General features: G+C 42.1%; 1 protein-coding gene across 4 annotated transcripts; it reads left to right on the top strand.

Annotated features, from left to right (window-relative positions):
• The first annotated feature begins 5,460 nt into the window (after nucleotides 1-5,460).
• LOC147258483 (dual specificity tyrosine-phosphorylation-regulated kinase 4-like) lies at nucleotides 5,461-12,083 on the top strand. Of its 4 annotated transcripts, XM_086208347.1 has the most exons (14): nucleotides 5,461-5,718; nucleotides 6,231-6,419; nucleotides 7,006-7,194; nucleotides 7,781-7,969; nucleotides 8,065-8,179; nucleotides 8,298-8,458; nucleotides 8,877-9,013; nucleotides 9,197-9,337; nucleotides 9,461-9,599; nucleotides 9,696-9,780; nucleotides 9,866-10,038; nucleotides 10,124-10,184; nucleotides 10,302-10,416; nucleotides 10,513-12,083. In XM_086208347.1, exons 1-14 carry the CDS (start codon nucleotides 5,512-5,514, stop codon nucleotides 10,592-10,594), a joined length of 1,983 nt encoding a protein of 660 aa, XP_086064473.1. In that variant the 5' UTR covers nucleotides 5,461-5,511; the 3' UTR covers nucleotides 10,595-12,083. The 4 variants fall into 4 exon arrangements, with proteins under 4 accessions (XP_086064473.1, XP_086064472.1, XP_086064471.1 ...); XM_086208346.1 differs by having other exon boundaries at nucleotides 8,068-8,179; nucleotides 10,124-10,416; XM_086208345.1 differs by having other exon boundaries at nucleotides 10,124-10,416.
• Nucleotides 12,084-16,417: the final 4,334 nt, after the last annotated feature.

The raw sequence follows: 16,417 nt of genomic DNA, 5'->3' as shown, positions 1-16,417 counted from the left end.
ACTACTATTTGCAGGAAAATTTTAGGTTAATGAGATGGTGCGCCTATGACCCAGACTTTAAACCTAATCAATCTGATTCCACATTTCAAAAATGGACAGTGCAAGGAATCACAACATTATATTCAATAACAGAGAAAGGAAACATGATGAGTTTTCAAACTTTGAAAAATAAATACTCTCTTGAACACCAAGACTTTTTCAGATACCTACAACTACGAAATTACTATGACAAGACACTGAAAAATCAACCTCTAGACAAGGAAGAACCTATATTAAAAGAGTTTATAGCAGCATACAAATCAGAGATGAAAAGAGGAAACATATCTAGGCTGTATAAAGGCTTTATAATGAAAAAATCCCATTCAACTGAGTACATAAAAAACAAATGGGAGACGGAGGGTACGTTTATCATTTCAAAAGAAGAATGGAAGAATTATTGTAACTCTTTATGGAAATGTACAAACTCATTTACCTGGAGAGAATTTGGATGGAAATGTTTAATAAGATACTTCATTACTCCTAAACAAAAACCATACACAAGGAATGATTCAAAGTGTTGGAGACAGTGTGGGAGTCAGGATGCCAACCATAGGCACATTTTCTGGGAATGCCCACCAATTAAAATCTTTTGGTCAAAGCTTCACAATAAAATGGAAAACATATTTGATTTCAGAGTACCTTTCAACTTTCATACATTATTTTTTGGAAAGGTTGACCCTTGTTCAGGTCACTTTAATACCTATTTATTTAGCATTTTAACATTAGCTGGCAAAAAGACCATAACCAGACATTGGCTGCACCCTGACTCCCCCACAGTAGAAGAATGGGAGGATATAATTCAAGAAATCTAGGTCATGGAGAAAATTACTTTCTCCCTTCGACTACAAACAGACAAATTTACACAACTCTGGTCAAGATGGACTGCATACAAAAATCAGCAATTGTAACTTTTCTGACTAAAAGTAAATTGATAAGATGGATATAGAGATGTAACCATTATGTTTATTCTGTTACAAAGATGTATTTTTGCCGATAGAATGTACGTATACAACTGTCCAAATATTGTATTCTTCTTGTACCCCAATCGTTTTTGATCCTCAAGCCCACAAGATGGAAGATGAAAAACTGTTGAACCGTCTCAATGTTGAAATGTGTATTGACCTGATTGCACACTCCTCCGTAATAAAAAACAAATTAAAAAAAAAAATCTTGGGTCAAGAATGGTGGGCTCTGAGACAACAGTATATTCAATTCTGTGGAACTCTCTGTACATGGATGCACAGAGAGCAGCCACTAACTCTGTCACTTTCCCTGTGGTTACTCTGGTCTGGTGCTCAGCTGTCACTCTTTGCAGACCTTTGCACAGGATTAACATTTCACTGAAAAAGAGTAAACAATACGTGTCAAAATGATGCTTTGTTTTATTTAGCAGTATATATATTCTTACTTCTGGTCATGTCTAATCTGCTTTTCAGACCAATAATGCAACAACAACAACAAATTCCAATAATAACAATCAGGTGATAACATTCGTACTCTCCACCCGTCTGCACTGACCTCCACAGCGACCTGCTCAAAGGCTCCAGGACAGTGCATGCCTCCTGCAATACCTCCCATTCCTCTTGGCTCAGACGGTCAACTGATGCATTCGTAACAGCCAGGGTAGTGATGACAGCGTCCCTGGACTCCAGAATCCGTTTTATCGTATGAAAGGTGGAGTTCTACCTTGTGACACAGTCTTGTTTGAGCTTCAGCTCAGGCATGCCCATCTGCAGTTGGGTAGCTTTGATCTTGCGTGTGGCTGTTGTGCTCCTGTGGAAAACCTCCACTATCACCGTCACTTTGTCCACAGTGGGCTTCACCACCTTCAGAGCATCTCTTCCAAACAGGTTACACTGGATGAACAGTTCTCACGTGCCTGTGCAGGTTGTTTGTGGAGCCAGCTTGAAATGAGATTATAGTCTTGCAGACTCTACGTTCTGCTTTAGTTTGGTAATGTAATTGAAACATGACCAGATTGTGCTGCTTTTCCAGTTGTCACTCATTTTCTCAACTTTCTTTTACCTTTCCAGTCTGTTTGTATTGTAGCCCCAGCTCTCTTTCTCTCTCCCTCCCTCCTGTTTGTGTGCTTGCTGTGTATTGTGCTGTGTGTGCAACTCCCACCCCTCCCCCCTCTGTTCAGTGTAGACACAGAGATGACACCACACATAAGGGCTGGGCGATTAATCGAATCTTAATCGACATCTCGATATCAAAATGTGCGATTGACACATGGCAAAGTCATGTGTCCATGATGAGAAGTTCATTTGCACATGCTGCGAAAATGAACCATCCACATGTGACGCTGTTAAATTAGCCGCGCTGACCCATGACCTTATTTGGTGGTGTGGTGTCAGTTACAGATGGCGTGTGTGGTGATAGCGGACACTAGCACGCTAGTGGAGCCGAGGGCAGGCGCGTAACGTGGATGATGGCTGAAGATGGAGACGCAGAGAAAACTAGCGAGTGCAAGGAAAATGACGTGGACCTGGTGGCGAAAAAAAAAAAAGCTCCTCACTCATTTGGAGCTATGCTGGGTTCAAATGAGATGATGTCATACAAGCCCAGGTACTGTGAAAAACATGTGGGGCGGCCGTGGCAACTATGAGGGGAAACACGACCATCATCAACACCTGAAACACCACCAAAAAGAAGTGCAAAAATAGTTTAAAGACAGCCACGGCGCAAAACAGCCGACAACACAGAGTCAGCATGACGACAAAGGATTGCAGCAGCCGTCCATTTCTGTGAGTTTAGCAAACGTGGCTCCGCAACCACGAGTTCGCCCTCCGAAAGGCTCTTTTGCGCATCAGGGAATGTTGATACATGTCAGCGCTCCTGCTTGAAATCTGGCAAAGTGAACATGTTGGTGTTCCTGTGCAAGAACCTGAAATAAGAGACGTGTGAATAAATCTCCCTTTCTCTTGATTTAGTGGTTCGACATTACACACACAAGTTTTCTCCATCATTGTACTGTAATTGCCACCTGTTTAGCAAGATGATGGCATTGGCAGGTCTGGAGAAATGTTGAATTTGCCAGTTGCCATGTTAAATTTATTTTATTGATGTTTTCTCCCACATATCTTTTAGTTAGTCTTGGAAATTGTTTGAATTTTCCAACGGTCAGGTTTGAGCCTTGTGCACCTGCAATATTCAATGTAAAAAATAAAAGCCCATGTCGGTTCAAAATAACTGTTCAATTTCTTCATTCAATGCGCATGGGCTATTAAATATTTGTGGTCTATGCTAGCTGTAAATAGTACAACAGAAAGATATGCTTTAATGGAACGTCTTTTTATTTCATGTCTTTAATATTTTATATATATAAAAAAATATATACATTTATCGAAAGGTCATATCGTCATCGCAATATTGAACGGTCAATCTCACATCATGTTTTCCTGATATCGCCCCGCCCTACCACACATATTGACCTGTCAAATGCGGCTTGAAGAGAAAAGAGAACGAGAGACACACACACACACACGCATGTCAAAGCGGGTTTTCAGACCCGCGTTTGCTCTGCATTAGGGCGCATTCAAGCTTCTAGAAGACCCAGGTCTGAACTCCCACTGTGAGGGCTGCGTGCCTGTGTTTTTCTCTGTCTTACCTCATGGCGCTGGCATCATCATTACACATAAACGTGCGCCAGAACACTGAGAAGTAAACAAATGACAACATGGACATCATTGAGTTGAACGTTAGCGTTGTTGTTGGGTGCATCGCAATAATGTCTCTTTTGGAAAGCATACAAACTCGGCGCAGTTTGGAAAATGTCTGAGCGCTAATGCAGCGAAGGAGGATGGAGTTTTTAGCTCGTCTGGAAGGGAGCCGAAGAAGCTCCAGGCCAAGCCTGACAGGCAGCACAGCGACAACATTGGGATGCGACAGTAAGGTCGTGTGAAACCTGAGAAGACGCGGGTTACCTTTTTCACACTGCAGGCAAGCCAAGCTGAGCCGCTAAACACCCGGGTCGCTTGGCGAGTTGGCCACTGCGGGTCGAAATGCCGAGTCGACCCTTTGAGAGTGCCCCACAACCTGTGTTGACCTGCATTTTTCCTGGCCCCGAGGGTCCTGGCAGACGCCACTCCTGTCCCACCACCTGCCGTTCCTGTTCCGATGCTGAGGGTCCTAACGGCCATCTCTCCTGTGTTGGCGGACGCCACTACTGCTTCATTTCTGAGGGTCCAGGCTGGCGCCATTCCTATTCCAGCGCTGAGGGTCCTGGTGGGCACTACTCCTGCTCCACAGCTGAGGGTTCTGGCCTGTGTCTCACCTGTGTGACTGCGCCACCTGTGCCTTGTTTGCCCCAGCGTATTTAATCTGTTTCCCTTTGCCAATGTCAGTCCATTGTTTGTCAGTGCTTGTTGGATTTTTGTCCTTGTTGTTGTCGCTCTCTGCTCCAGTCTCCTGACTCAAGTCCCCCTTCTCCAGTTTCCCCCCTGTAAGTGAGTTTAGGAGTTACTTTGATCTGCATCCAGGACTTAGTCCTGTTGAAGTTTTGTATTTGTTCCTCAGTTGCTACTTTGAGTCCCTTGTTTCTACTCTCATGTTTTTTATGTAATTAAATACTCTTTGGTTGAACTTCCTTTGTCATTTCCGGTCGATTCCTCGCCTCCACTCCATGACACTATAACATGATTTGTAGCCAGATCGCTCAATTAATCACAAAGCTGTCAGTCTCCCGTGTTCATCCACAAACAAAAAGGTAAAAATGATAAAGACTCAAATATAGTGAACATAAACTGGTCATATTTGGCAATTGAGATGAGACAAGTTAAATTCAGGTCATGAGGGGAGCTCCTAATTTTCTAAGAAATTAGTCTTGATAACTAGCTGGCTAGCTTAGGCTATCAAAGGTCTTTGTGAACCTTTTTCATCTCTAAAGCAGTGTTAGTAATTTTGAGAGCATATTTTTACAAGTCAGGAGAAATTGACATTTACCTCCCATAACAGAGAGAAATCAGCTGATGTCCAGTGTTTTCTCCAAGACCTTAAGCTCCCATTTTTTTAACAATCTTTTTTATAAAATATGTGTAAGTAGGACCAAGTGGACTGAGGGCATATCTGGATAGCATAGACTGTCCTGCAAAAAACAAGATGTAGCAGGAAGAGATTGACTTGACATCGTTTTAATGACCAAGATAAGAGCTCAAAAGCAAAGGATGTAAAATTACCCCCAAATCAGCTTGGGGCTCCAAGGGTGAAATCACTGGCATTTCAAATTCAGTTTCAGTCAAATTTAAAAACTTTGGAGGGAGTCAAGACATTGCTGAGCCAATATCCTGATGTCATTGATGATGACTGCTCACCAGGTGATGTCTGTCACTGACTGAGATGACAGTCACACTGAAGATGACAGAAAAACCAGGTCAGTAGCTTTGATGATTCTGAGTTATCTTCACTGCTTAGAATCACAGTGTAGGTTGAATAAATGGAGCTTAAGCACAAAGATCAATTTAGGATACCAGCATGAAGATGCATAAACCAGCCCACTGTTTTCAAGTCCAGAATAACACTACTGTAAAAAAGGGAATGGACCAGAAAGATGGAAGAGGCAAGAATGGAGCTGTGCCACCACTCGCCTCTACGCCCAAGCATAACATTCAACAGAGGCGTAACATGGGTCAGCAGAAGGTTGTGACCCGGAGAGAAATCTGCCAAAACCCTGCTGTTCAGGTTTGCCCCACTTTATCAGAATGATATTTAGGAGGAGATGTATTCAACTTCATGGTTAGATACTGTAAAAAACAGGAATGGAGCATTCAGGAAAAGAAATCGACCACTGAGATGATGTGCTGTGACATCTGGGCACATTCAGATGAAAGTCAGAGCTAATACTTAGAAATCTGAGTTCAGGGCCTTGTTTTGTTTCAAATATACTCTGAGTGAAAAACTTTACTTTTGTGTAATTTAAATGACCGGGCATCATGGTTGCGCTTGATAGTTGGTTGAGCTTTTGGTTTGTTTATCAGTAAAATATATAAAATAGAAAAAAGGATAGAGTGAGTCAAGAAAAGACTCAGGATGCCTTTTGACATGATGGATTGGAGCTGTAATATCAGGCTCAAAAGCTCTTATATTACAAATTAGCAACAAAAACTTTGAAGGTTTGATGTTTTTGTTACTGCTTAACTAAGTGATAAATACAGTGTAGCCAGAAGAAATGGAATTTGTGTTTGAACTTTCAGAATGATCGTGCCCTGAGAAAAGGCATGGACACTTTGAGGCATGTCCCCCCAAACCAGAAAGATGTGGGAGTCAAGAAAGAAGCTGTGCCACCATTTGCATCTAAAACGGTGCAAAAAATCCAGAGGCCAAACATGGGTCAACAGAAAGTGATCAACCAGAGGCAAATCTACCAAAAACCTGCTGCTCAGGTCTGTCCCATTCGTGGTTCTCTCCAAAATTACCCACGTCAGAATGATACTTAGCAAGATATTTTTTCAATATCATGATTTAATCTTTTGTAAAGCTGAAACACAGCTTTCAAGAAGGGAAATCCACCATTAAGATGACGCTGTGTGCCATCATGAGGGAAAACTCAGATAAAAGTCTGAGTGGTGGATGGATCCTAGCTCAGCTGACATTGGTTGAGAGGCGGATTCACCCTGGACGGGTCGCCAGTCTGTCGTAGGGCCATCAGGAGCAATTAGGGGTTCCGAATCTTGCTCAAGGATACCTGGACATGGTCACCGGGGGACGTGATGCTCAAACCAGCGACCCTTCGATAGCGAGACAGCCACTCTCCCTCTGAGCCATGCTGCCCTAGAGAACTGTAAAATGAAGCTCAATCGCTCAGCCACGACAGATGAGCTTCAATAGTTTTAAGGGTTTGATGTTTTCTTTACTGTTTAACGTCGTGATAAATCCAGTGTAGCCAGAATAAACTGAACTTGTGAACAAAGATGAATTTGGGACGGCAGCATGAACAGGTACAAACCAGCCCTGTGTTTTAACTTGCAGAATGATCGTGCCCTGAGAAAAGGCATGGACACTTTGAGGCGTGTCCCCCCAAACCGAAAAGATGTGGGAGTCAAGAAGGAAGCTGTGCCACCACTTGCGTCTAAACCCCTTCAAAAAATCCAGAGGCCAAACATGGGTCAACAGAAGGTGGTCAACCAGAGGCAAATCAACCAAAAACCCGCTGCTCAGGTCTGTCCCATTCGTGGTTCTCTCCAAATTTACCCACGTCAGAATGATACTTAGCAAGATATTTTTTCAATATCATGATTTAATCTTTTGTAAAGCTGAAACACAGCTTTCAAGAAGGGAAATCCACCATTAAGATGACGCTGTGTGCCATCATGAGGGAAAACTCAGATAAAAGTCTGAGTGGTGGATGGATCCTAGCTCAGCTGACATTGGTTGAGAGGCGGCTTCACCCTGGACGGGTCGCCAGTCTTTCGTAAGGCCATCAGGAGCAATTAGGGGTTCCGAATCTTGCTCAAGGATACCTGGACATGGTCATCGGGAGACGTGAGGCTCAAACCAGCGACCCTTCGGTTACTAGACAGCCACTCTCCCTCTGAGCCATGCTGCCCTAGAGAACTGTAAAATGAAGCTCAATCGCTCAGCCACGACAGATGAGCTTCAATAGTTTTAAGGGTTTGATGTTTTCTTTACTGTTTAACGTCGTGATAAATCCAGTGTAGCCAGAATAAACTGAACTTGTGAACAAAGATGAATTTGGGACGGCAGCATGAACAGGTACAAACCAGCCCTGTGTTTGAACTTGCAGAATGATCGTGCCCTGAAAAAGGGCATGGACACTTTGAGGCGTGTCCCCCCAAACCGAAAAGATGTGGGAGTCAAGAAGGAAGCTGTGCCACCACTTGCATCTAAACCCCTTCAAAAAATCCAGGGGCAAAACATGGGTCAACAGAAGGTGGTTAACCAGAGGCAAATCTGTCAAAAACCTGCTTCTCAGGTCTGTCCTGTTTGTATTTCTCCACAAATATACCCATGTTCGAATGACACTTTGCAATATATTTTTTCAATATCATTATTTAATCTTTTGAAAAGCAGAAACAGAGCATCCAGGAAAAGATGTCAACCACCAAGAATAACTCCAATCCCATGAAGGTCAAGAATGTCACTGAGCCATCCAATGTGCCAAATAGGCCCATGACAACCGAAGGTAAGAGCTGCTTGTGTTTTTTCCTCTTTTTGTAAAACACAAGTGTTTAAAAACTTAAAGGATATTCTTATGGTGATGGGTAACAAATAGCTGAGAGATCTGTCTATCTTGTGTGCAGCTATACAGAAACAGTCCTGGTACCTCACCAAGTATGAGCAGAAAGAAATACAAGGTTTCAAGGAGGTGTGGTATTTAGGAAAGAAGGCGTACTCACAGAAGATCAAAAAATCCAGCCATATGAAACCGGACTTTGATTCTGAGGATGGACGCTATGAAATTGTAAGTACTGACAAAATGGAAACCATTTCAGTGCCCTTAGTTTCTTAGTTTTGTGGTGTGAAATATTGTAGAAGCAACTTATTATATTAACACGGTGGCCATGTTCGCCGGATAACGTGCTCATGGTGTGAGGCGGCTTAGTTGCATAACTATTGGAGGTCTGACCGAATATTCTTACGTCGTTGCATCACGGTTGACCAGCAACAACAACATAAACAACAAAAAACAACAGATCTAAAAATAGTGGAGGGTATCAAGTCACATTTGATAGTAAGACAACAAATTTGCTAATCGTTTCGTAACCGTGAGCCCCAGCTAACGTGTAACCGAAGCTAACTTGGATTGGTTAAATAGGACCTGCTCCAACACATGATGAACAGTTTACCTTATCAATAATGAATTACCCCTCAATTAACAGATTATCGGTGACCATTTGGCTTACCGCTATGAGATACTGGATACCTTGGGAGAAGGCTACTCTGGACAAGTTGTCAAATGCAAGGATCACAAGACTGGGAAGCTGCTTGCCATCAAAGTCATTCGAAACACAGACAGGTAAAACACTGCCAAACACCCATAGCATACATGTCACCTATAAGTAGAGCTACACACTGTATGTTGACATAGTAACTTAAAACATCTGCGCAATGATAATCGCCATTTGAAAAATCACTTTGATACTTTATGTAAGTCTGTGAAGAGTGCAGTCATACATTATAAAGAATAATCTTTTTTCAGAGTTCTTAAGCTTACACAACGTGAGCTAAATGTGCTAACAGCACTTCAAAAGATGGACGAGGACAACACAGCCAACATTGTCCACATGAAGGAACAGTTTTACTTCCGCAATCACCTCTGCATTGCTTTTGATCTTTTCCAGTAAGTCCCATTAATACATGTTTTTCACTTTCTTTCATGACGAGGCTTGAAGATTTAATCACTTGAAATATTTCTAAGATAAACATTTCAATGAATGTTATCATGTCTGTCACTCATTTTCAGAGAAGACCTAGCTCATGCCCTGAATGGGAGCAAAAAGAGAGGTCTCAGTGAGAAGGACATTAGAAAATATGCCGCAGATGTGCTGAAGTGTCTGGCTTTGCTCAAAAAGAGACGAATCATCCACGGTGACTTGAAACCAGTAGGAATCCTACAGTACTTGCTTTTGGAATGAATGAGATTACTCCACTCAGTACTTTCATCAATTTCATGCTCCACCTATGTCTCCTTTTATCAGGCAAACATTCTGTTGAGGAATAGTGAAGGTGGTAAGAATGCAGCAGTGGCTGACTTTGGAGGGAGCTACTCTATGATTGAACACAGTAAGTGCAATATTCCAAACAACTGAAACCACAGCCCTTGTAAAACGGCCCTTGTCTAATGCATTTGTTACACGTTCCTCCACAGAACCAAACACAGTCTTCACTTTATCATACATGTCTCCAGAGATGCTTCTTGGGCAGAAGTGCAGCCCTGCCACTGACATGTGGAGTCTGGGTTGCACATTGGCTGAGCTCTCTCGTGGCGAACGTCTCTTTCAAGGCTGTAACACGAGACAACACTTCAAGTGTATAATGAAGGTAACATTTATTGATAACTGTAGTTTTTTAAACTGCAGAAATATTTGATATACAGTATAACAGTATTGAATGTGAAATCTTTCAGTTGCTGGGTGTCCCTCCTGCTGAGCTGCTGGTCAACGCACCCAATAGATGCCACTTTTTTGGTGAGTGGAACGATTCAAGACTTCTAACTGCTGTCCTCTCGTTTACTCATAATTGGGTTGAAAATGTTGTCATACTTTGTACAAGATCTTGGAACTTGTCTTGTCATTGTGATTCAGATCGTCAGGGTGTTCCTCTTGACATGGACGCCATAAGCCAGCAAAGCAGCTCCCTGGATGAAGCCTTGATGTGTAAAGATTCTGCTTTTCTGGATTTCATTGTGCAGTGCCTGACGTAAGTGCAAATGTAAATCTTCCAAGTTTGTCTTCATGAGTTACTTCTCTCACAGTTGGACTGATTTTTGAGAATCTCATGTGTCTTCTTATTTAGATATGATCCAAAGAAGCGCCTCACACCAGAGCAGGCTTGGAATCACCCATGGATCCAGGAGAAGGAGCCGGAAAAAACATAAAATTGTAGGCTCCAAGTAAGGCAACTGTAAATCAACTGGCTACTGTCAACAGCCCTATGTGCCGCATCATTCCCAGGGGAGGGGGTGGGGTGGCTGGAGCCTACCTCATCTGACATTGGATGAGAGGCGGGTTCACCCTGGATGGACTCAAACTCAGAACCTTCGCTCTGTGAGGAAACAGTGTTAACCACCCATTCTTGAAGTATTTTTACATAATAAACAATATGCTGATGAGCATAGCTATGACTGAGTTTTTCTTCATCTCTATCCACATGGTTCTGTGCCTAAACCATCTCTGTCAGGACAGCCAATGGCACCACTGCATTTCAAGGAAGTCAACAGAAAGGCTTGAAGCATATTGCAGCGAGTTATCCCACATTCCTCAAAGTAGAAACTGGTCAACTATCATGTGTCCCTCTTCATTCTCGGGGCAGTCGGAGCCGGAAAAAAAATAAAACTCTAGGCTCCAAGTAAGGCAATTGCAAATCAACTGGCTACTGTCAACAGCCATGTGTATGGACCCTATGTGCAGCATCATTCAGAAAATGGCTAAAGCTCCACTGGGTGCAGATGTTCCTGTACACATGCCAGCCACTTGGTTATGGTGCTCCACGTACGCTCTTCTTACCTGCATCTTACATCCTGCCACTATGTCGTGGAACGCAGTTCATTGCAGTTTCCAGCAGCGCTGATCCACATGACCTAAACGCACATTGAGATTGGATCACAGGATCTTCCTGCACCAGATGAGTGACTCCCAACACAATGAGTGAATCCCCGAATGAGCCACACTCATTGGTCATGAGATGATACGACTACTAGAAATAATTATGGCAGAAATAATCCATCCATCCATCATCGTCTTCCGCTTATTCCTTTCTATTAAGGGTCACGGGGGCTGGAGCCTATCCCAGCATCTACGGGCGAGAGGAAGGGTTCACCCTGGACAGGTCAGCAGTCCATCTCAGGGCCAACACATAGAGACAGACAACCATTCACACTCACAGTCACACCTACGGTCAATTTAGAGTATCAATCAGCCTCGTCCCCTCTTGATGTCTTTGGACGGTGGGAGGAAGCTGGAGTACCAGAGAGAACCCACACAGGAACAGGGAGAACATGCAGACTCCACACAGAAAAATCCCGTGCCCGAGCCGGGACTCGAACCCGGAACCTTCTTGCTGTGAGGCTGCACAGTGCTGACCACTGCACCACTGTGCAGCCTGCAGAAATAATGACGCGATAATAATGATAAGTAAGAACAATGAGAATTATTTCTGTCGTCACCTCCATGATCAGCAGAACAAAGTCAAATGGTAAAAGAATGGAGGAAGAACTACTAATGATGCTTAGTTGTGTTACACTGAGGGTGGAAATAGCAGTGAACTCTGCATACATAAATGTATGCATGACAGAGCAAATGTGAGTGTGTGGATTAAAAACAGGTTATTTCTCAGAATAATGGTAACAAGGCTATCAATGATTTTGACTGACAGGGGCCATGGGGAGGGGGGGTGGAATATTAACCTTCCTTGTAATAAACACTCATCTTTTTTTTATCTGTGTGTGTTCTCAACAGCATACTTGTACATGCTGTGTGTGTGTGTGTGTATACCAACTAGCAACACTGTAAGTGGATGTAATTTGTGTTCATGGACCTACCACCACCTGAACTGTCTGTAGCTGAAGTAGCTACGCTACTGTGTTTTGTACTGTTGTCTAAGTGGTAATACTTGGACAGCCTAATTTATTTTTGAGGTGGTACTTGGTTAAAAACGTTGGAGAAACAGGGTTTGAACTTTTATTGAACAACTTTAGTTCCTTTCACGTGAATATCTGACACAGCATTTCACGATGGAATACCATGCTCTGTACATGGAAGGCAGTGAACAATCAGATTTCTTTCCAAGGATTCTTTCTTCAGAACTGTTAAGTTGTAAATGACTAATAATTAAAATTAATAAATATATACAGAATGACAACAGTGAGTAAGCTGGAGGATTTTGGAGTTATAGGCAAGTAAGAAGTGTGCATATTATTCACTCTTGTGCAACACCAAAGACACTGACGTGTATTTTATAATGTTTCTTTATAAAGTAAAGGACAAACAGTGCAGCCTAACTCATGATCTATCTAAAGAACTAAACTACCGTTTGTTCAAGCAGGTGTGTTTGTGTGTGCGAGAAGGAATGTCTTTGTCTCTGTTCACCTGCGCGAAGTACAGGAATCGGTGATGGGAATTACAGCTCTTTTTAGAGACCGGCTCTTTTGGCTCGGCTCACTAAAAAGAGTCGGCTCTTTGGATGCCTTCTTGTAGCGTCTCCGCTTGCTCGTTCTTCAAACAGCAGATGCTTGTGGCTCCTCTTGTTCGTGCTCTGCTGCCTCTCTCCCTCTTGGCCCTCTGGCAGAAAGGTTGGCTGGCTGGGTCTTGATGCTGCTGCAGTCACTCTCTGAAGAGCTTCATCAACTGCTCTGTTGTCGTTAAAAGCCAGCTTCTTAAATCTTGGGTCAAGATGACTTCCGGTTCAAGATGGCAGCCTGATCTGCACGCTCCCTGACGGTTTTACGAAATAACCCTGCAAATAACTAAAATATATTCACAAATGCCATTTAAAGCGTGATGGAAAACAGGGTAGCAACAAGAAGTAGGAAAACTTTGGTCTTGACGGATAATATGGAGGAATGGACGACACAAAGCAATGCTAGCCGAAGCAGCTGTCCAACCCCTGATTACCGGGAGGAAGATCCAACAGGAGACGCTAGCTTGCAGAGCATATTGAACGAACTGAGAGACTTCAGACAAGATAATAAACGACATCTGACAGAGATTAAACAAGAGCTCTGTAAAACCAACAACAGACTAGAAACGGCGGAAGAACGAATTGAAGAAGCAGAATCAGCTTTACAAGCCGCAGCTACGATGATAAAACGTCTAACACAACGACAGGCTAATATGGAAGCTAAACTGCTAGACCAAGAAGGACGGGCGCGGAGAGACAATATCCGCATATATGGTATACCGGAGGAAGCGGAAGGTAAAGACATCTTCGATTTTTTGGAAAAATGACTGATACAGTCTTTGGAGCTCCCACAGGACACAGTTATGAGGATTGAAAGAGTCCACAGAGCGTTAGCACCAAAACCTACCAACTCGCAAGCGAAACCTTGGTCTATAATTGCCAAGTTCTCAAGTTACAAGCTAAAAGAAGAGGTGATCCGCAGAGCCTGGCAAAAAAGAGAGATTTTTTCTACAAAGATATCCGCTTCTACGTGGATCACGATTACCCACCTGCCATTCTCAAACAACGTGCTGAATACGCGGAGACGAAAAAATGACTGAAGGAAAAAAAGATCAATTCCAAACTCCATACCCGGCAAAACTAAGGGTTTTCTACAACGATGGCACCCGCCTGTACCACAACGCAACTGAGGCGACAGAGGATCTGACTTCTCGTGGATATCCAGTCACCATTGTACCCGCCGCAAACGACCCAGATCAACGGGAGATCCAGCTTCTATCGACGTGGCGAGCAGCCGGGGAGCGACGCAGCCACCCCGGAGGGAAAGACGCGGCAGATGCAGAGCCTCAAGAGAAGCGGAGTCCCCGGCCACAGTACAAAGATAAACTGCAGGGGTTTAGACGGAGATCTCCTCGTCGATAAATGGATATTGGACAATGCAGATAAGCCGAATATATTTGGTTCTATATATATATAACTTCAGAAGTGACCTATATAATCTAAAGTTAAATTGTTGAAATTATACCTACTTCATATATGTGAGGGTTTTTCAATAATCAGGAAAACATGAGTAAGTGATAACTGACATTAAAAAAGCAGTCATCCAGAAGGGCCCACTCATTAGGAGCAGGATAACCCTTTGCAGGAGCTCAAAAAACATCATGAGCCCTTTAAAGGCTCATTTAACAGGAGCCTCAATATTGGAAGCAAGTAACTGTAAGAAGTACAAAAACACTCTTAGGAAAGCATTTTTTGTTCTGTTCTGGTTTTGTTGTGTTCACGTTAAACTTTTCAAAAAAGTTACAGGAGTGTGTGTCACATTGGATGCTGTTAACATAAGAGATGTTCTAACAGGAGTAACACCCATAGAAGAATATGGCTGATAAATCTAAGGTTAAAATTATTTCATTCAACATTAATGGAGTTCTGAACCCAACTAAAAGGAGTAAAATATTAAGTAAAATGAAAAAGGAGAAAGCACAGATTGTGATGTTACAGGAAACGCATCTAAATGTTAAAAAACATGAAAAGTTAAAGAGAATGGGTTTCTCTAAAGTGTTCTTTTCATCATATAAATCAGGACACAGGCGAGGCGTTGCTACCCTAATATCACAAAATATTTCTTTCGAGTTACTTTCAGAAATAAAGGATAGGGAGGGAAGATATGTGCTAATCACAGGTAATATTGAAGGGGTTAAAGTGACCCTACTAAATGTTTATGTCCCTCCAGGTACAGATTTCCCTTTTTTTCGGAAAATGTTTGACTTGATGACAGAAGCAACAGGCATGGTCATATGTGGGGGAGACTGGAACATGAGGCTTAACTCCAGATTAGACTCCTCAAAAGAATCCCCTCAGACCTCTCTACAAAAAAAACCCCATGCACATACAGTATATTCCAGGATTGACTATTTTTTTATTTTTAAAAAAGACTTTCACAAAATTCATTATTGTGAAATAGGTAGCATAGACCTGTCTGATCATGCTCCCCTTTCATTAGCTATGCAAATTAATGATAAACCAGGGAAAACACAATGGAGGCTAAACTCAAGCATACTCAATATACCACAGTTTAAGTCACAGCTGAAAGAAGAAATTAGAAACTTCTTAGACATCAACAACAATGGAGAAGTAAGTTCAGAGATAGTATGGGATGCCCTAAAAGCTTTTAATAGGGGAAAAATGATCTCCTTTTGTTCCTATAAGAAAAAAGAAAGACAAAAGCAGTTATTAACATTAACAAAAGAACTCAAGGAACTTGAGATAAAACACAAGAAAGACCCAAATTCAAAGCTTCTATCAAGATTAAAGGAAATTAGAAATGAAACGAATGTACTGTATTCACAAGAAATAGAAAAGAAAATGGTGTATACAAAACAAAAGTACTATGAAGCAGGGTCTAAATTCTCAAAGTTCCTGGCAAGAAAATTACAGAAACAACAAGCTGACAACACAATATATAAAATAAGGGACCCAGACTCCAAAATCCTTGTAAATAGACAAAACGAAATACAAATTGCCTTTCAAAAATATTATCAACAGTTATATTCACAACCATATTCAAAAGATGAACAAGAAATACAAAAACTATTAGAACCCTTGACTTTACCTTTACTGTCAGAGGGCCAAAGATCTTTACTTATAGCAGATATTACGGAAGAAGAGATTAAATCATCTATAACCAAGTTAAAACCAAACAAATCACCTGGCCCAGATGGCTACTCAGCTGAATGTTACAAAGCCCTCATGAATGAGTTAACTCCAATTTTCTCTCAAATATTTAATGCAGCTTTAAAAGAAAGTAAAATCCCACCATCATGGAGGGAAGCCACCATTTCTGTCATTCCTAAAGCAGGAAAGGACAAGCACGAATGTAGCTCATTTAGGCCAATATCGGTTCTAAATATTGACTATAAGTTGTATACTTCAATTCTTGCAGAGAGAGTGAAGGAGATTCTTCCTCATCTCATTCACAATGACCAGACAGGCTTTATTATGCACAGACAAACACACGACAATATAAGACGCACACTACACATAATTAATCATGTAAGAGAACAAAAGTTACAGGCTTTGCTGGTCA

The sequence above is a fragment of the Aulostomus chinensis genome, chromosome 7 (genome assembly GCF_037954235.1).
Source record: "Aulostomus chinensis isolate RoL2024-O1b breed Wild chromosome 7, RoL_Achi_v1.0, whole genome shotgun sequence".
Lineage (NCBI taxonomy): Eukaryota > Metazoa > Chordata > Actinopteri > Syngnathiformes > Aulostomidae > Aulostomus > Aulostomus chinensis.
This window is presented reverse-complemented; position numbering and strand designations above follow the sequence as displayed.